This window comes from Bombus bifarius, unplaced genomic scaffold (assembly GCF_011952205.1).
Source record: "Bombus bifarius isolate JDL3187 unplaced genomic scaffold, Bbif_JDL3187 scf7180000008418, whole genome shotgun sequence".
Classification (NCBI taxonomy): domain Eukaryota; kingdom Metazoa; phylum Arthropoda; class Insecta; order Hymenoptera; family Apidae; genus Bombus; species Bombus bifarius.
This window is the reverse complement of record NW_022884650.1, coordinates 498,740-520,977: the sequence shown is the minus strand read 5'-3', so window position 1 is coordinate 520,977 and position 22,238 is coordinate 498,740. Positions and strand designations below refer to the sequence as shown.

The following is a 22,238-nucleotide window of genomic DNA, read 5'->3' as shown; positions in this document are numbered from 1 at the left end:
ATTTTTATATAATATATTTAATATTACAATATATTTCTATTATAAACGATAACTGTCTGAGAAAAATTTGAGGTTAGCTTTTTTTAAAACTAAGCATATTAGTTGTACATATATTAATGCATTTTACAGCTTGGAATTAAATATAAATTAATCTTAAAACACATTTATGACACATATGTGATGATGGTAATGAACGTATTAAATATAAAAAGGGAAAAACAATATTGAATTGATATTCGCTTGAATAAAATATCAAATCCCTACACTGCCAAACTATGAAGGGAAGCGGCAATCGGAACAAAGTGTGAAACATGTTTTTTTAGATCTCTAAGTAATTTGGAACATTTTACGTTTTTATTTAATGTAAAGTTTCAGTAAAGTATAATATTCTGTTTAAAAATCGTACTTATTACCCTTAGACAAAGTGTGCAAGACAAATAAAAACAAAGAAGGAAAGCAGTAACAGTATTGTAATAATTGGTTTGTTGGGCATCACATATCTCTGAAATTACCATCTCAAAAATATAAACTTTATCGTCTAACCGATGTTATGACTATACATATCTCTTCCATTGGCTATATGTATATTCTTAGGCATCCACCAGGTTGGCGAAAACTCTACCAACAAAATTCCCCTTAGTAAAATAATCGATCTTTGTGACCTGCCACGCAGTATGTATTGCACTAAGGAAGGCATTCTATGGCATTCTTAAGAGTTAATCACTATGCTTTTTGGGATGAATAGTATATAAGTATATAGTATATATACTATACCATATACTATACCATAGTATATAAGAAGAAATAGAACGATCTTTAAGAATTCTCAATTAGGATGTTGTTTACTATATGTAAATAAAAATTAGTAATCTCTATTATTTTAAAGAACATCACTTAGCGGTCGAGTTTTCGCTTCATGTAAAAGACGATACATGACCTATCTGTGATTCTTCGGGTTTTAATCGTGTTTCCAATAGGAATGTTTACGAATCAGAACACAACGTACTATTAAAAATACGATCAAAACCGGAACTATAAATATGTCATCTAATAAACGTCGTGAAAGTTTAAAATCTAAAATGGTATTTACAGTTAATTGTTAATAGATTTTATAAAGGAGGATGTATGTTTTGTAATAAAAAGATTAAAACCATTTGATAACATTTATAATTTCATGCACTCAATCTTTAACTGCATTTTGTTTTTATAAGTGAAATTATCTAGCAGTTGATCTCCTACGGCTATCATTTAATCAAAAATTATTCTATTATATATATATAGTAATAAACTTTTGTACCTTTGAATATGAAATATATGCCTTTTTTCCTCTTTCAATAAATACAATTTAAGTATTGGAGCTGCCTCCTTATTGTTGTTTGCAATGCACACTCTTCAATCATCTATAAACTATACAAGGCATCTCGTAACGGATAAAAAAGGATATACTAATTCGAATAGTTAAGTACTAGTCGATATTGGTCTCCATAGTATCGCATAACATTTTCGTAGTCAGACATCGGTTTTAAAGTAGTTGCGTCGTACCGTCGTAAAAGGCATTCCTGTCGTCGATGACAAAACGTCTCCACAATTACTTGAAATTGCCAGTGACCCCAGAGCGGGCTTCGCGAATCTGACGTCACTGTCCGGAAGTATAGCATTGTATACGCGCGATTTCGTGTGAGGGTCGCCACGTCGCTAGCCAACAGGCAGTCGGGCCAGCGTTAAGTTTAGCCACTTCGACCTGGCAGCGACAGTATGTCAAGATCACTTGATCCCTCTGCGCCTTCACCTCGAACGCGTCGAGAGCCAATTGTTGCTTCTCTTTCCACCGGCCAGTAGGAGAGATTTAGCCCCCGAGCGTACAAAGCGGAGAATTTCAACTAAAGCAACCCGAGGATAGAAGCGACAAGAGGAGAACCCTACCCAAGAGAAGAGGTACCGCGGAGCGCACGGCTTCTTCGAGAGGCAATCGAGTGTTCCGAAATCGATAGCTGGCATTCGTGTGCACCGACGAATGTGATCTCGTTACCCGGTATGAAACCGATCGAAACACAAGTCATAAGAAAGGTCATGGTGTCTGGTATACGCACGGTCATTGTCATTCCTGGCATGAAGTTCGTGAAATTGCCGAAATTAAGTGGTGGTTGAATCTGTGAAACAGATTCTTTGGTACGAGAGGTACAAACAAGTTTCTTGTTTGTTTATGTTGTGAGGGAAGAACTTTTTGGATTTTTGCTAATCGTTGATTTCGAGAAGTGATTAATGGAAAAAAATGTATAAATACATGTAATGTGTTTGATGGTTTAATATGTTCGAGTAATGCGTCATAGTAAATGATTAGAGTGCGGATATTTATACATTTATGGAAAATTTGAACATGCTAAATTTTACATAATGAGATAATGTATAAAAATATATAAAATATCTAAAGTAAAGTGCTCGTTGTAATATTTGGTAAGTAAAATAAATTTCTGCTTGAGCTCGATTTTGTAATTGTACTTTTAAAAATATTAATTTGTACAAACATTTGCAGTCTATAAATGATATTTTATATAATTAATAATAAAAAGTGTTAAATAGCACTTTATAAATGATATTCTAAGTTATATCAGAATAAATCGGTAATGAATAAAATGTTTCATATTATTTTCAACTAATTTATTTTAGCTATTACCAGCTCATGATTATTCATTCATTATAAATAACCCAGGGAAAGTCTCGGACGCAAATATATAATTTTTTTAATTATAGATAAAATTTTAAAATTTCCCGATAAAATAGACATTCAGTATATTATACATTTATTCAAAATTTTTTATTCTGATAGAAACGAGCAGAGCTTGTTGCAATTTTCGAAACGTTTCTATTAAATTTTTATGAATTTCCAAACTCATTCGGTCTTATTTCATTTTTAAAATAATAATTGTAATTATTATATAATATTATTACATTATTAATTAAATTATACAATAATTATTAATATTAGATTAAAAATAAAATTTATCATGCTCAATTAGAAGCTTTAAATTTTTTGCACATAATAATAACTGATATTATTTAAAATAATTTTATAAATTTTATAAATCTAAATAGATTTTTTTTATGTTAGATAAATGAAATAATAAAATTATGGAATAAATATCAACATTATTTATCACATCTTATGTCCACGAATGTACAATAGTAACATAATTTTTATAATTACTTATACGCTCTGTTTACCCATTTTATATGTTATACATATATGTTTTCACTATATATTGTTGGTTAAGAAATTTAAACATATTTATTAGTAAAGGTAGATGAAACAACAACTCCAAACTTATTATAAACATTACGCTATATATCGTAAATAATATGTCAATATTTCTAAAATCTTTAATAATCTAATATTTCAATAATCATAATAATTATATCACATTTCAATAAAATATATATTTATCTTAGATTAAACATAATATTCTAATATTCACAAAATAAGTTTATTTTAATTTATTATTATTAATTTTGCTTTTAGTGAGTTATACACACACGCGCACGCCTGCACGTATATTTTATATGCATGTAATATTATCTAGGTTTAAGTTTATACATCGTAACTTACAACGTTTATACCTAAAAGAACAGTCTCTCGCACTGCAATGAATATCCTCTATTTTCGCTCGGAAGGTTGTTCGCCCGTTTAATAACTAATCACAACGGCCACAGAATAGCCAATTAACTTTTAATTACCACTACAATCGAGTGTTATAGGACGTGCAAACGCGATAATCGATCCCTTTGCGAGCTTTATAAAACTCACCTACCTCCAACATGTTAATCAATCTCTTCAAGCATAAAAATCAATATACTTGTAGATAAATCTTTCTACAAACCCATTACCTAATTTATTATCCTTTCATTCATGTCATAATCTAACTCGTATCTAAATAAAGAAAGAGAAAAGAAACAATAGAAAACAAAGAAGAAAAAAGATGTGTGGAAAATATATATCATTTTGCGTCCGATCAAAATTCAGTGACGCTGTCGTATGATACCGCAGTCATTAAACCGATCAAGCCTGAGGTTCTTCAGAAATAGCCGAAATGCTCCTTTGATGTGACACGAATACCTAATAAAAATTTTCATCGGATGCAAAGTGCTCAACTGCTCACACGTTTCGTTCGCGCGGATACAGAATTCTCGAAGCGGAAGAGAACTGAGCGTAATACGGTCTCCAGAAGACAGAAACGTTTAAACCGTTCCCTTCTCGCGAACCGGGAAATCGTAGTAAAAATACGAGAATGTCCTCGTTTCCAATTCGGTTCACCGCGTTTGTTAGAGCGATAGCGAACCATATGAATCGAACTATCTCATGTGTCTCTAGTGCAAAACTGAGTAAGATTTTATTTCGATAACAGATAACGAATAAAAATAAGGAACGAAATTTTATTCGCAGTAATGAATAAATATCTGATCGAATAAAAGACCATATATGACAAATTTATCTAAATAGATATTCGAATAACTTACACATTCGTATTAGAATTTATTCAAATAAAAATTTTAATATACCATATCACAAGTTTTGTTGTTCAATCGTCGTTCTGTCTTTTCAAATATTAAAATAGAAAGTTTATTGCTCTCTGATTAATGAATGGTAAGGAATGATAAGTGCATAGGTAGTAGAAGTAAGTATCAATCAAAAAATTAGTACTAATATTGTACGCTTAAATTCTATTTATTATATATCTTTATAGTATATAGGTTATTTAGTATCTAAATAATTAACATCAACAATTTCATTGATACCTATTTTCATTACGTGTCCACTTATTTTTGTCTCCGATTATTATGTACTGAATGTATCCATATACAGATACTCGTAAAAACGAACAGCAATACAAAGAAAACAAATATGTTATAAATATGTTATTCTTCGTATATCACTATTCGAATAAACAATAGTGAATTGTGTGGATAAATAGTTGTTACAATGTCTGTTACAAATGATAAGTTTTTATTACGAAAAATAATTATCTTAGGTAAATAATTGATCGAAATAATACGTATAATACACAAGTCTGCTCTACTCTCCCTGAAGAGAACAAGAACGAAAGAGTGAAAAAGAAAGAGATAGAGGAAGAGGACGTCGATCGTTTTGCAAGTATTTGAATAAAAAAAGAAATATAACGAAGAACATATTCGTTTGATTGTAGGAGGATGCAGCCAGGAGTGACGGTGGTTCTGGCCACGGTCTGGCTGGCGGTGTACGTGAATGTGGTGGGGACAGTTAGCCACTATCCCTCCCGCCTTACCCTCGATCAATACACCCCTTTGCCCCCGCAGTACCAGCAACACCAAGTTCATCGAAGAGTCGAGGGCCAACCGAACTGGAAGGATCAGAATCCTGGCGAGAATCAGTCGTTCGACCTTTCGATCGGCCCGCGAAGGTTGATCTCGGCAAACACCACTAATGGTACGTCTGGCATTCGTTACATCAGCAATTTAATTCTGTCACTGTCTGGGCTTTTTCCCTCTCTCTTCGCTCCCTGCATGGCAGAAACAGAGCAGTGACCTTGACGCCAGGGGAATATGTCGTTCTGGTTAACATGCTCGTTTCTGATATAACGGCCCCTGAGAATCAAACGTCAGGGACGCATAATGAAGTTCTCTTACGGTATGATTCAGATAAGCGCGATGCAAGTTAATCAGAACCGCGATTACTTGACACCGTTCAACGCTGGAATAAAAGTCGAGCCTCTTTGCCGCAACATTGTGTTGCGCGTCGTCTAATTTATTTCGATAATTTCGATTGTAATTGGGTATTACTAAGATCGTTGTCTCGTGGATATGGATTTTATAGAAACGTCGTTTTCTTTTTATTTCTTTTTTTTTTTCTCTTACTACCACAGTTGGGGAATATCTGTAGATTGAACAAGTAATTACCTTAGGACTTTAATGTTTTGCAATTTTATATTTTTAAGAATGTATTCACAATAAAAAATATTATAATTACTAAGCATTATAATTACACTACAAATATCTATGTAAATTCATATCTTTTGGATACACCTAAGGAAATGAAACCTATAAATATTTAGGTATGTTTTCATCTTTTAAATATGAGCAGCAATCAATCTTAGATATTTTCTATAGTTTTGTATATTATTGCATTATATATATTTTTGTACATATTAAATTTCCCATAATTGTATAAACACCAGTAATCTGACTAATAATGATTTATCTTCATTATTACGTTTTTATAAATTATGCGCATTGCATGCATTTTTGTACTTCGAAATTCCTTGTACATGCATAAACATTTACAGCGTCATTATTTTGATTTAATTTTTAAATGTGCGCGTTTGGATATTTTTATGTATGATATTTGTATAACAAGAGGCGAGTGACGAGCTATTCATTTCTTTACTTCGACAAAAAGCTTTCGTATAAACGTCATTCATTTGGAAAAAAAATATAATTTTCTTAAAATATTTATTGTAAATTAATTATTCGTTCTTCAAGATCACAAAAATTTTGTTAGATCTGGTGAAACGAAGTCATGTATGAAGACTTCAGTATTAAGTTTACAGTTTTAATTCATTCCTGATATTTTTTGCAGTTTTGTTATTATTGTAACATCGTGGTAAACCATTTGGGAAAATCCCGATGAATTACAGTTCAGATAAAAAAGTGAAAGTGCTGACGGGCCGGAAAGGATGGGAAATCCTAGACAAGCCTCAAAATTATAGTGACTTTAGTTGTTTAATTGTATTACATTACTACATCATCGTTTCCCTGTTTCAATCACTGCAAATACATCAAATAAATAAAAGTCACTATATTATTAAGCATGTAACGATGTAAACGAAGCAATTTCAATCAGTTATTCGCTGAACATTTCCATGGATAAGTCTAACATCAAATTTCATTAGTATTTTAAATTCATAATAATATACAAAATTAACCCCTTAACCTACAACTACGGGTATAGCCCGTAGTACGATGATCGGGTCAAACGTAAATATTACGGGCATGGCCCGTAGTAGATGATCGGACCAAATGTAAACATTACGGGCATAGTCCGTAGTACGATGATCGGGCCAAATATAATATATAATATAATATATAATAGCTAGTTTACGTCCTCGGGCCAAAATTCTCGAACGTAAATCGTTAATTTATTTTATTAAACGTGCATTGGAGGCTATATAGCGTAATGAATTAGGTGACTTTTATTTATGAAACTAAAATTTGGACTGAAATTTCTGAAAAAGACTCGTACAACTAGCTTTTCTATAATTTTCTTCCATTTCTAATAAGGTAAAAAATATGAATTTTAATGAAAAACGTTCTTATAAATGTCACTGATTTGGAGAGAATTGTAACATTTTTACGATACAGTAGTACTTTACGATTAAACAAAATTTTTCAAGATAATAGTTTAAAAAATGTTTTGTAATTTCTTATGGAACAGAATCACTTATTAACACTTCAATATTAAGCCAAAATTTATTTTTAAAAATATTATAAATTTTTACTTCCGTTAATCTTGTACTAAATCTAGCGATTAATATTTATTATTGAATCAAATTTTTTATTTCTGAGTTCTTTTTTTATTTTTACTACTACTAATGTTATTTTTACGCTATTATAAAATTTAACGGCTTGTAATAAAACAATCAACAATTATTTTTAAAAATACATCTGCAATGAAATATTTATGGTAAACTTTGCGTTAAGCCTTCACTAACCATAAAATACTTTTATTTCATTAATAATCTTGAAACGTGCGCGCAAATTTCATTTATTTTGGAAGTACGTTTACTAACTCTGAAATCAATTTTAATCAGAACAGTTTAAAACGTGAATATCCATAGTTATTCTAAACCAACAGTGAAGACAGTGAATGTAAAATCTTGAAATGACATACCACCTAGATTTTCCACAGAGTAATTTAACTTCGAGGCAGGTGTACAGCCGAGTATCTCTTTACTACACGTTCGATTTGAAATCTAATTATCACATCATTTACAAATAATAATGCAAAGTTGTTATTTAGTACATTATAATTTCAATCTAACGTTATTTAATCCCTGAAACAACTACTATAAAACATTAATCTACATGACTTGAAATATTTTTTAGAATATTACTTTCTATTCTTATTGTGATTAATTAGGTCACTTGACTTAATCTAAAATGATTTGAAACACTCATCTGAATTCATTATTGACTTTAACTTAAAATGTACTTTCAAATTTTAAGCAAGGTTGACATGTTCCACCTAATTAATGGGGAAATTTAATGAAATATTTTGTATTTTAAAATTATTATTTGCATTGCATTTTAAAATTTCTTAAAATATAGTTATAATTACTATTATTATGAACATACTGTATATTAAATACGAATTTTACACCAAATGACTTTTAATTTTTTAAATTTGTTATATATTTCTTAATATACATTATATGCATAGAGGGTGAGTGAAAATAGCAGTGGCAAAAAGATGAATTTTACTATAGAGAGCTTTATTTTCGAGAAAATCGATATTGCAAATTTGTCGAGTATATTTGAATATGACTAATTTCGGACTGAACAGGAATAAATAAAATAATTAACAGGATGTTATTCTACGTGGAAAGGGAGGTAAACAATGTACAATATAATTTTTTCATAAGATACTTTGTCTTCGCGGAAATTAAATTTGAAAATTTATTATACGCGCAAAATGCCAATTTTTAACTGGCATGTTCAAACTCTATTTTCTCGAAAATGAAGCCTTGGACGGAACAAATTTATTCCACATTTTTACTTATTTTTGCATGTAGAATAACCCGTCAATTGCTTCATATTCAATCGATAATTAGCCAAGTTCAAGTATACTTGTCAAAATTCCAAACTCCATTTTCTAGAAAACTGAATTTCGAACGATGCATTTTTTTCTTTTGCTTTGACTTATTTTTTTCATATATAATCACATTTTATCGGATTGTACTACTATTATCACTCTATCTTGTATAGTGTACAAAGTAATGAGAATAAGGTTTAAAACTTTAAAGGTAGATAGTATTTTCCAAATAGAAGAAACAGGACGTAATAAACATGTATCTAAAAATTAACATATTCAAAACTATAAATAATTTGTTTTTCAATTAATTGTCTTCTCGTACTTTTTAATCAACACGGACAAATTAAGACAGAAAATATAGAGTAACACTTATTCTTTTGAATCTGAAGAGTATCATTTGACCTCAAATTTTTGATCCCTTTGTCTTATCACTGTGTATAAAAATAAAATACTTAAGCATTGACATTTATAGACAATTTTTTATTACTAAAATATAGTAGGACTCCAATACTCTTCATTTATTATAATGTTCCAGTTGTGCTTATACTTATAGAAGAATATGAGACTTTATTTTTCTAAATACACTTCTATTTGTTTCTTTATATATTTTTTCTTGAAAAGTCTTAAGTTGCTGTCATATATCACGTTACTTGTCTTTTCTCTTTTACGGTTACATTTAATTTACAAAATGAGATTCTTACATTTACAAAACGCAAGCTATATTAAGTAGCTTAATAGACCTGTTATGTCAAAATTTAAGGATGCCAAGACTTCCCCACTAACCTGATCATAAGCCAGACCATCCGCGACTAAACGTAACCTCATTTCACAATAACCCTCGTTTACTCATACATCAACATTCCAGGCTCCCAGAGACAATCCCACGGGACCGAGTATCTCAAAAATGACTTGCTGCTCCGCCGATCAAAGAATAGTTCCGGTGACAATTTTTCACCTTTAGTCGAAGACAAGCAGCCGCGTAATTTTGCCGGTCAAGAGTTCACGGATGAAAAAGTTGATAGTAGAGACTCAAAAGATCTCGAATCAGCGCCGCGTGAGCTGTCTCCTCCGTCCGAATTGGAGGACCCTTTTGTAGCCGACGACACGTTCCAAGATCAAGGACCAGGCTCCGTAGAAATATACAAATTGGACGTATTCCGGGTGAAGCCTCTGTTGAGCCCCACGCCTGTCACGAGATTCCCATCGAAAGGGAAAAGCAAAGCACCTAAAAAGACTAGCTACGTGAATTGGAAGTCTAAAACGCCCGAATACAAAGCTACTAGTTTGAATATACTTCACAAACAGTCCAACTCGTTCGATGACTTTAGTACAGAGATTCCAGCAAATACGGACCCATTTAGTATAGGAGGAGTGCCAGAGTTACAGGTGGGTTGTGAGGGATTGGAGGCACCTGATCACAGCAGAGAAAAAAGATCGATAGACTCCCCCGGTAAAGATAAGAATCCAAAGGAGGTGGATCCATGGACGGATGTAACTCCGATATCCTTGAACCTGGACTATGAGCTGTCTGGCGAGGAAGATTATGAAGAGATGGACGAGCTGCTGAAGCTAAAGAAATTGGAGACTACCACGAAGAGGATCAAGCAGAGTAGAGGCGACATGGACGCGACTATTCATTCGGATTTTCACAAGGACAAAGGACGCACCGAGAAATTACCTGTTCGCGGAGACTTGGGCAAGTCTAGCGTGAGCAATGAATCGACCATCTTGTCGGATGACCAAAAAAATCGAAAGACGGAAGAAAAGAAGGTGACTGCCGAGGTTTCGCAGTTTAATAAAGGAAAGCGAGACGACTACCGTGTGACGAGGTCCGTCATTGACGAGACATTGAGAAATAATCATCGTCGTAAGATATTGTGGTTCGAAGATTCTGACGCTGAACAGTTGGATAACAAAAACGGGAAACGTACTAAACGTCTTTGGGGTTTCGGAGAGGACGAAGGGGTAGCGACTAGCGATGAGTTGCAGACAGTGAATCAGCGACGAAAAATGAATTATGCGGGAAGAAGAAGAGAAGAGGAGAGGAGGAAACAGGAAGAAGAACGAAGAAGAAGAGCAGAGGAATGGAGAAGACAGCAGGAAGCGCAGAAACGAAATTATATCAAGAATCAAACAAATACTGACATAGAAAATATCAGGAACGAATACGAGAAAGTGTTGGAGCAGAGAGAGAGAGAAGAAGAAGAAAGGAGGTGGCGATTGCAGCAGTCAAACAGGTGGCATCTGGAGGAAGAACAAAGACGACGTTTACAGGAAGAAGAGTCAAGAAGAAATCGATTGCAAGAGCAACGTCGAATGCAAGAACTAGAAACTCGTAGAAGATACGACGAGTCTCCGACACAGACTCCTACTTACGAGGAGGAAAGGGAAAGAGTACGGCAAGCAGAAGAAATAAGAAGACGAGAAGAAAATCGTCTAAGAGAAGAAGAACGTCAACGAAGGTTACAGGAAGAAGAATTACGTAGGAGAGAGCAGAATAGGTGGGTGGAAGAGATAAAGCGAAGACAGCAGCAAGAACAGGATAGAAAAAGCTTAGAAGAAAGGAGAAGAGAGTGGACGTTGAAACGCAAACAAGAGGAAGAAGAACAGAGAAGAAGACATCAGCAAGGCAGAAACGAACCATCTAATTTGTTGTACTCTCCGCGAAATAGTCCAAACGCAAATAAACTATACGATCCAGAAACAGAAAGGCGAATGAGAGAACAACAGGAAAAAGAACATCAGCAGAAATTAGATGGGTATATTCAACGTAATCGACCGATTAACTTAAACAAATCAATAGATCGACAAAGAGAAGAAGCGGATAGATGGAAGCAGGAGAAGGAGCGACGAAGACTCGAAGAAGAACGTAAGTTACAGGATTACATTCGAAGAAATCAACCAGTGCGTATTCCGGAAGAGAGCGAATCATCTGATAAAAGCTGGATGGAGTACAGAAGGAAATTAGAAGAAGCTAGACAATATAATCGGCCGAGATATCCAGGTCCAGAGACCGGTAGAAGAAATCATGGTCCATCAGCACCGACAAATATCGATCCACGAGCTTACGATGATGCGAGAAGAAAAACGATCGAAGAGGAAGAAATCCGCGAGCGACAGAGACAGCAACAAGAGCAGCTGAGGAGAGAAGCTTTGAGGCGAGAAGCAGAGGTTAGGAGGATACAATCGAGAAAATATGAGGAGGAACGAAGGAGGAAAGAAGCAACGATGTTAGAAGCGGAGAGAAATACGAAAGAGCTGCAGGAAGCGGAGGTCAGAAGAAATCAAGCTGAAAGGACGAGACCAAGCCATGCGGCTCGTAGGCGATTCGACGGGCATAGAAGTAGACACGACGCGAGTCTTATTCCAGCCAATTTACTTTTGAATGACTCCAGGAGAGCTATGGAAAGACAAAGACAGGAGCAAGAGAAAAGGCAACTGGAAGCTGAAAGGCGAAGGTAAGAGGATATCAAGTAATGAAATGAACGAAGGGAAAGATAGTCAGAAATTTAACGATTAGATATTAGATTATAATATGACGAATTGGTAAATTGTATTAATTCAACAGGTTTATTTATTAGGACATCCGACCTCTTTCATAAGAATTATTTTATTAAGTATGATCACATTAGTGAATTTAGTATGCAATAATATTATTAGAAATATTTTTGATATCGGTGAACTTTTGTGATTTTTGTTTTTGATCTTGATTAAAATCTTTAACTATTATGTTATAATCATTCCGTTCAGAGAAATAACTAAGATAATCAAGTAAAACTTTGAGAAACAATTTTAAATATTAATACTAGAAATATGACAATAAATAGAATTAATAAGTATGTGAAATAAACTCATGTCAAAATTACACAACATCAGAAAAAAATAGAAATATGGAATAACATATTTAGATATAGATAAATTCGCAAAAATTAAAAATTCTCTTTTGAATTTTTATTATAGATATAGAATTTATATTATATATGTAGAGTTAAGGGTTCATATATATAAAATCTCTTTTAGAATTTTTAAAAATTTAAAATAAATTATTTTGTAGCTTTAATCTTTCGTGATATTCGCACATAGTGCGAAAAATAAGATATGTCCTAATTTATTGTCTTTATAAACATCACATTCTGAGCTACTAAACTCTATCAAGAATATTTTGTGACGCAATAGATTTTTTTAAGCGATAAATACCCCAGACAGAACTCGCAGGTTGCGTCACATTGGTCCTCTTGCTAATATTTATGACACCACGGCCACCCTATAGCCTTTAAAACTAAAGTTTCAAAATGTTTTCGCCGTCATATATCATTCTTCCTGCTAAAATAGTTGTCTTTCTATCACTTTTATTGTAGCTTTAGCAATGTAACCAAGTCCACATGTACGATTTTTAATATAACAGTCATTGTCTTTGTTACTATGTATACATTTTATATTTATAATTACAACATACATAATTTTTATATCAAATAATTTTTGGTGCAAATATTTCCTTCGTAATAACTAATCTAGCTTTTACGGAGATCCTAATTTATCTAAATTTAATTCATAATAAATTCTAGATAAAACTTATTTTTAGACAAAACTACTAATATAAATATAGTAAGAAAATATACAGACATTTTACGTCTTTAGCTCAATTCCTCTTAAAATTAATCAATAACATTTTCATATACACACTATGCTATATTAATATTTTAATGTAATTTAAATTACAAGTCGATTTACCATTCTTTTTAAAATCTAAATGTTTTAAATCGATGTTCTTTCCAGTTATAATTTATGATGTAGCATATCTACGCCCTTTAAAATACGCACGAAAAAACTTATTACTCGATTTAATATATTTACATTGCATTCATAAGTTAATCATAGTTGAAAATGAAATATTCAATAACAATTTGCAAAATTACCAGTGTGGACGATAAAACAATTTTCTAATTTCTAATGCAAAATAGAACACAATAATATCTACACCTCAACAATCGTCCTATTATCCATTATGGTAACGACCTAACACGACACGCAGTAGTATTTGCTATTTGCTTAGAACTCTTGCAAACAATCTCGCGTGTGTAAAGTGGTCCATAACAGATCAGGAAAATACATTGTATATGCAAATTCTGAATTCTTTAGTCATTAAATGGGTTGAATTGAGTTGTGCACATTAAGAAATGCAAAGAATGTGTACATTCTCCTTTTTTCAATTTAACTCCTTTGTATATAGATACTAAGAAATATTATAACATTACCAGTGTAAAAACATTACATCTGTTTTTCCTTGTTATCTTGTATTTTACTAATTAGTATATTAATGTTATTAATTATATTAGATATTATCAATTATAGTAATATTATATTTTATTAATTTCAATAATTAAATCAAACACTTTTTTTATATACTTGCATACAGTAACATTGCTTACATAAATGGCTATATAAAGCATTTGCACATATCCTTATTTTCCAATGAAACATTTTTCCATTATGTTCTACATTTTTATAGTACATATAACATCATCATTCGAAAGTATTATTGATACGAAATTTAATATACTCGGATCTAATTAATTCATATAAATCATATAAACGCTATAAAAATACATATATCCACTGGACTGTAATAATTGTGTAATAATGTTATAACGTTAGTATCATCGTTCCTGAAAGAACTAATGTCTCGACATATGTTAATTTATCGGATTTCGATTGTGTTTTTAATAGTACGTTGCGCTTTGTTCCGGCATTTCTTGAACATCTCGGTTCATTTTTTCAAGACAGATCTGAATGAAAGTTTCAAAACACGATCGAAACTTGAGAAGCCACAAATATTTCACTTGATAAATATTGCAAAAGTCTGAAACATAAAATTAATGTCTTACTAATAGCAAAGGCAATCATTGTATATTAAATGTAATTAGTTTAAAATAACTTGACAACATAACTTAGTTACTGAAATATAGTTCGATGGTAGTCAGTCAACTAATAGAATACAGTGATCGGATCCCGGTCTGCACCCTACTTAGAATTTACAATTAACGGCAGATGAACACGCGACGTCACATCATACGGAATTTTAAAATGGCTGTTTAATTGCGAAAGGATCATAATTTTAATCATTTTCTGCTACATCTTCCATTCCTTATTGCTTTAAATTTCTATATCATTAAGGATTCTTTATTAGAATGTTTCTATTTATCTGTAAAAATTATTTAAATAAAAGTAACGATTTATATATTATTGAAATAAAAGTAATTTTGATAGATAATGATCTATTTAACAAACATCTCATATCAAACATCTGAATCTGAAGCAAACGAAGTTAATTGGCATAAAATCCTGACTTTTTTCGACGTAAATAACCATTTAAATGTATTAACTGAATCGTTCCTTAATCAGAGTTATATTGTTCCTTTAATTATGAAATTAAAAAGTAATAAAGGCAAATTAATTTGGCTGGTGGTTTTAGTCTTTACGAATGTAAGAATGATGTAATTTATTTCCAATAGAAATTAAACCGCATATACAGGGTGATTGGTAACTGGTGGTACAAGCGGAAAGGAGTGATTCTACGCAAAAAAATAAGTCGAAAATATAGAATAAAAATTTTTCGTTTGAGGCTTTATTTTCGAGAAAATTGACTTTGAATTTTCGCCCGGTACGCGTGCACATTATCACGTCTCGTTATAACGGATCTCACTGTAGATCGTTGTCTCGATGGAAAAATTAAAAAAAAAATTAAAAAAATTTTTATTCTATATTTTCGACTTCTTTTTTCGCCTAGAATCACCCCCTTTCCACTTGTACCACCAGTTACCAACCACCCTGTATAGAGATAAGGAATCTCTAAATAAAAAAATTAATATGGCCAAGAGATTTGCAATTCGAATGACTTTATCTTCCCCAGTTAACAGTTTAAATCACTGTGCGTCGTTGCAATTTCGCACGAACGATACTGTACAATTCAATAACTTTATATTTCTAGCGATAAAACACACGAATATCTTCTTTACTGCAAACATAAAGAAAACGTAAAATGTGCAATAAAATTGCAACAACGCGACGTGGCATCACTTATATGCTTCGAGATTGGTTTTGAAAGATAGCGGCTTGAAAAGATGACACAATTTCGCGGCAGTTATTGCGTCTCGTAAGATTCATTACGTGTCGTCGTGGCTGCGACTACCGACAAGATAAATATTCAACGAGAATACTGTCTCAAAATTTCGTCCGTGCGAAACATGCTAGTAGGCTGTGAGTTAACGCGCTGCAAGTCGAACGACGTTAATGAAACAAACAGGCCGGTCGCACCGTGCACAATGAGCTTCCTCTTTCGGTCTATGTTGATAATATAACGTGTCTCTTTATCCTACACAGAGCAAAGGAAGCAAGGGAGAAGGAGGAACGCGACAGGGTCATGAAAGAGCATCGGAGACGGCAGGAAGAGGCCAGGCTGAACGCGTTGCCTGTGAGCGCAAGCATAATAGTCCAACCCGTGGTACCTAACGTGTTATCGAGAACGGGTTTCGATATCGACATGGTGAGCCTTCTCTTTCTACAAATGTGTTCCAATTCAAACGTTCCAGCGCGCGATTGTTCCAAGCTTTCGAATTAAACCGTTCCGATCCTCGACTTTCAATAATTGTTCTGCATTATCCTGCCGCGCTCGTACATGTTTGATATATGTCCATAAAGACGAATTTAGACATTACATGCTTTGGATGTGTATCGCGGACGATCCATTTCATTTTCATGTACATTTTATCCGAAATAACCAATGAAAAAAGTAAAGCCGATTTCTACTTTTGATGAACTATAACAGGTAAAATGATAGTTAAAGAAATAATAGTAACAAATAAGGAGATAACATATTGTTTTGCTAACTAATTAATTTTACTAGGAAACATTAAAATATTTTCTCTGTAGACAATTAGCGATATTTTGAAAATTAGTAAAATATGGAACGGTTGCCAAATGTCGTGTTAATTTAATGAGAATACGGGTTTCATGCGAATTTTTCTAATAGATATTAGGAAATAAATTTTAATGCATGAAACTCACTAGCTTTATATATTTTAAATATTTAAGTATTGTTAGGTAATACTAAAGCGACAGATTGAAGATTTATTTCAAGTCCAAAATTTTATTTATGTAGGCTGTTATAAAACACACGAGGGACGTAACATTTGTCTATTTTAAGCATCAAAATAATGAAAAAATTTACAAAAATATTGTTTAAGGCTAATTTTTAAGTTACAAGCAGCCGATATCCTATTGTCATTTATTTTGGTTCGTGGATCTTATAGTGAGATATATAAAATATTAGTGAAATAGAGGGAGGTTCGTCAGTTGTTCTATTAACTAGTATTTTATTAACTAGTTTTTAGTAAAAACCTTGAAAAATAAGCCTCAGACAAAATGTCTATATATGAACTTCTTTCAGCGATTCAATATCTAGAATCGTCCCACTAGATATCCTCTACATATTTTGTTAACCTGTACAGGTTAATTTTATAATTAAATATTATGAATTTGTAGAGTAATTTTCTAAATTGTAAACTATACATGAATGTTTTGTCTAAGAATAAATTTAACATTGACAAGAATGATGTCATTGAATGTTGTATTAACAAATTTATTCATATATTATGTTATATTTGAATCAAGATTGATATTAATTTCTTACACAATTATAAAATGAGAATGTAATGGAAATGGAATCTTAGCAATGTTTTATTTTATCCATTACATATGAATATAATTTTTAATTTAATAAAATTGAGTGAAAGATCAAATTTCTTAATTATAGAAATTATATTTATGAGTACTTGAGAATATCAATAGAAATGTTCTGTTATATTTGAAGGATGTGGGCGATTAGAACAGATTTATATCAAAAACATCTTGTTCTATGGTTTTGGGACTAACATCTGGTTCGTATCATTCTATTGAACATGTAAAAAACATTAACAGTAGTTAATTATGCAGACTGATATTTATTAAGCTAAAACTACTTATTAATTATAAAACATCATGTATTTATCACTTATTTTCATCTATTAAGTTTAACTATTTCATATTAAACTGCATATATTTTTAATTCATCAAATAACGAAATTAGAAAATCATTATTATATTTTTCACATGTAACCTTCATTTTTAATGGAATTAACGAATATATATCAAATGATAAACTATTGCTTTTAAAGGAGAATTTCTGCGAATTCACGCGCAAATAATTTCCAGGTATAATCATGTCCATAAAAATTTAATTCAAAATTAAGTTTTCATAACTTCACAAAAATTCTGTAACATGTCGTTTTCGGAGAAATGAAACCGAAACGGTACATTTCTGTTATATCTAATATCTGCATATCTAATATCTACATATGTAGGCTTTCGAAACGAGCATCATTATCGTTGATATCGATTGGTAATGGGAGCTTGATATCGTTAAACGTGGAGTAATTCCGCATCCAATATGGCCTCCATGCAAGTACTAATTTATAGTAGAATATTTGTATTCTCCCAATTACTGTAACGGGAGCAATTAATTATGTGTTAATTATAAATTAAACACTAAAGCTATTCATTATCAATAAAGAATTAAAAGAATATTACATTGCACGGATATAAAGTTTTGCTTGTAACGTATACAGGGTGGTTGGTAACTGGTGGTACAAGCGGAAAGGGGATGATTCTACGCGAAAAAAGAAGTCGAAAATATAAAATAAAAATTTTTCGTTTGAGGCTTTCTTTTCGAGAAAATCGACTTTGAATTTTCGTTCGGTACACGTGCGGTTGTCTCGATGGAAAAATTAAAAAAAAAAATAAAAAAAAATTTTTATTCTATATTTTCGACTTCTTTTTCGCGTAGAATCACCTTCTTTCCGCTTGTACCATCAGTTACCAACCACCCTGTATAATGTATTGTATGTAATGTATAACATATATGTATAATTAAGATTTCGCTCGAAGATGAATGGGCATTTTCTTTCTAAGTACATAAATTCTCTTAATAGAAATGGTTTATTAGATTGGTGAATAAAAATGGTAGTATTTTCAAAATGGAATCATCTCCGATCTCGATAATCTTTTAGTATCTTGTCAAGGTCATCACCCTGAGCAGTGTTCTAAAGACTTTAATTGGTGTTTGCCTTTTATTGAAAAAGTTATTTTCGAAAAACGTTTATTATATACTTTTTAGTATATACTTTTATTATATTATAAAATTATATACTATTTAGTATATACTTTTATTATATTACAAAATTATATACTTTTTAGTATATAATTTTTAGTATATACTTTTTAGTATATAATTTTTCGGGCACCATTTGCATTTGGTAAAGTGTATAGTAAATCGAATGTTCTTATCTATCTTTCTTACTGAAACCTGTGCTATGACCCCAACAAAATTGACTTCTTATGACATTTGAACAGAGAAGCTGACTCATAGTCAATATTGAAAGATCATTGTACTCGAACGTTGTATTTAATTTCGTTATTATAAAATGATGTCTATTATGAAGTAAAATCGTGGACAAAAGACTTTTCTCTGTATTCCCATCCAGAAAAAGATCTAAGCTAACCCAAATCTAAATTTAATGTATAAGGGACAGACCCGTCCCACGCCCACGTATTTGATTATACTATACATACTGTACTATACATATACTATATATACTCCGCGTTAAAACCTTCACAACACAATTCAGGGTGGTGATTTTGACAACATATTAAGAAAGTATCGAAATCGTGAGTAACTCCGTTTTATGTAAATATTTGTCGAAATGGTTAACATAGATGATATAGATGATGAAGAAATACAATATTATATTTCTAATTCCTATATTAAAATTGCTCGTTATATCCTTTAAAATTACTTGTTTCATTTAATGTACAATGGGGTTAAAATTATATAAAACTATAATAATTTATAAGAGCAATATGTTAGAAACATTATTTTTATCTACCACATTTCCATAAAAAATTTAATGGATTAATTAATATTTTTGGAAGATTAATTTCCATGGTCAATTATATAGTTGAAAATAAACACATTCACGTAACTTATTACATTATTATATCAAAAGTATGCAGAGTTATCGGTAAGAATAAGTAATTATTCAAATATAAGAACAAACCAAGATATATTAATGGACAGTGATTATAATTTATACAGTTTTCTCTTCTTATACTATATATGTCTAAATATAGCTAAATTTATTGTTTCAATATGTTTAACTACTGGATGCGAAATATAACTTTATATGTACTTCCGTTTTATTAATTGCATAATATTTCTATTTTAATTATATTTTTAATTACCGATTAGTAAATTAAGAAACAATCCGCTGATATAAACGCGTCAAAGTCTTAACAACGAGTAAGTATCAATGAGTAATCATGAATCAAAATATTACTTTCGTAATCTATAGTTCTATTCTCCTTAAAGCTAATTTTATCCATATATTCTATTTTGATTACATCGATATTAAATAGGATAATGCGGAACATTTTTCAATAGAAATAGTTCGGCTTATAAAATAAGAAAATATATGAATCTACCTGACAAAAGCAGTATAGCAGCGTAGCTATTACAACTCAAACTAAAAAAATATAAGAAATTAAAATATAATATAAGAATTCATATCTTAGTTTAAATGATTTCGGCTATGAATAATCGTTATAAATAGTCATTTATTTTTTGCTTACCTGTAATAACCTATATTGATGATAGAAATTATTTTTAGATGCGAATAATCATTATCGATAATGAAACTTCTTTTTATTTATTGATAAACAGTGTTGGTGACAGAAATTACTTTTACTGATAATCATTATCTGTGGTGAATGTTTTTTGGTTATCACTAATTATTATCCACAACGAAAGTCTTTTTTGTTCCTACCAAACATCCTCGATTTTTATTAAAATTCAAGATTTAAATTCGATATAATTCACATTAAAACATTATTGATGGTCAGAGTACGGATTTTTATGCAAATTTATATTTTTATGGACACAATTAAAAAAATAAGACTTAAATAGAGTTTCTACTATAAATTATAACGAGTACTCTACTTGACTAAGTACGTAATATATTTGTGCATATTTTTTTATACATCTTTTCATGCTACGAAAGCGTAATTTATTTACATTCAAATTTCCACTTTTATGAATACGGATAAATAAATATAATCTATACAAAGATTTGTTTTTCCTACAATAACGATAATATAATGAGTACTATATTTTGAAAATTTTATATATTTTTTATATACTATATGCATTCTGTGCATTTTTGTCCCTTTAAATTTTTGATGAATGTATAAAAATCCGCAGTCTGATAAGTAATATATTCAGTATATAAATCTACTTGAGATTTCTATTTCTTCACAGCGACTTAATCCGTATCAAGAAGGAGTGAAAGTGCCAAACTTTCCAGCGCCACCAACTCGACAGCCACCTGCACAAAGTCCTTCACCCTGTATTTGGGCGGTCGTTCAATGCTGTCCATCGAAAACCAATCGTCTAGTTACCTGTTTCGAATCCATGGGTTGTCCGGGTATTAACTGGGACCCTAACCCATGCAAAGGTTCCATTATACAAGCCGCTAAGGAGCAGGTGGCGAAATTTTACGCTCAGCTCGAGGAAGAGGATTTTTATTAATGGAAACACATGGAATATGGAATGTGCCAAGTTCCAAGGTTTTATGGATCATCCAAATATCTTTTGAGCATCGATTACAAGAAATTGTCTCTAGTTTTTTAAGAAACTGAAGGGAATTACTGTGAGTGGATCGAATAATTAATAACAACTTTATATGCAGGATTAATTATGTAAAAAGATCCTATTGATGGGAATTTCGAATACATAATAAATCTTAATAGTTGGTAAATAATAAGTATATTGATAATTATAGATATTTTATCTTTAATTGATAATAGATACATTTACTTTCATTTTAGTTCTTTTATAATGCCATTGGCTTAGGAAGTTCATGATAAATTCAATACATAGAATATTTTTTATAAAATAAAGTTTGTTCTTCCTAGTTTAAATTTACGGTTATACCTGCAAATGAAAATAGTGGATGAACAAATCTTTTGGAAATAAGTTTGAGTTGAATATTTAGATGACTATTACTGTTAGAAAATTTGAGAATTTTTAGAACTGAATCTACAGAATATTCTATTATAATTAATTGCAATTATAATTATAGTAAAACAAAATATCGTCGATTATACCTAACTGTTTTTCAAATTTTGAATGATATAAAACTTCCTCGAAATCTGTTGACATGAAAATTTAATTTTACAAAGGTACCTTTATAAAAAAGCAAATTATTTTATTTCATTTGATCAAATTGGCAATTTCATATTTCTTAAGTTT

General features: G+C 31.2%; 1 protein-coding gene across 2 annotated transcripts in view; it reads left to right on the top strand.

Annotated features, from left to right (window-relative positions):
• Positions 1-21,747, top strand: part of LOC117212931 (trichohyalin-like) — a 144,708-nt gene extending 122,961 nt beyond the window's left edge. Inside the window, exons 1-5 of one of the 2 annotated variants that reach the window (XM_033458081.1) lie at positions 1,743-2,032; positions 5,199-5,458; positions 9,705-12,297; positions 16,220-16,382; positions 21,246-21,747. In XM_033458081.1, the coding sequence (XP_033313972.1) occupies positions 5,203-5,458; positions 9,705-12,297; positions 16,220-16,382; positions 21,246-21,515 (3,282 nt within the window). In that variant the 5' untranslated portion in view covers positions 1,743-2,032; positions 5,199-5,202 and the 3' untranslated portion in view covers positions 21,516-21,747. Of the gene's footprint in view, positions 1-1,742; positions 2,033-5,198; positions 5,459-9,704; positions 12,298-16,219; positions 16,383-21,245 lie in introns of those variants that run through there. The other variant, XM_033458082.1, reaches the window with a different exon arrangement.
• The last annotated feature ends 491 nt before the right edge of the window (positions 21,748-22,238 follow it).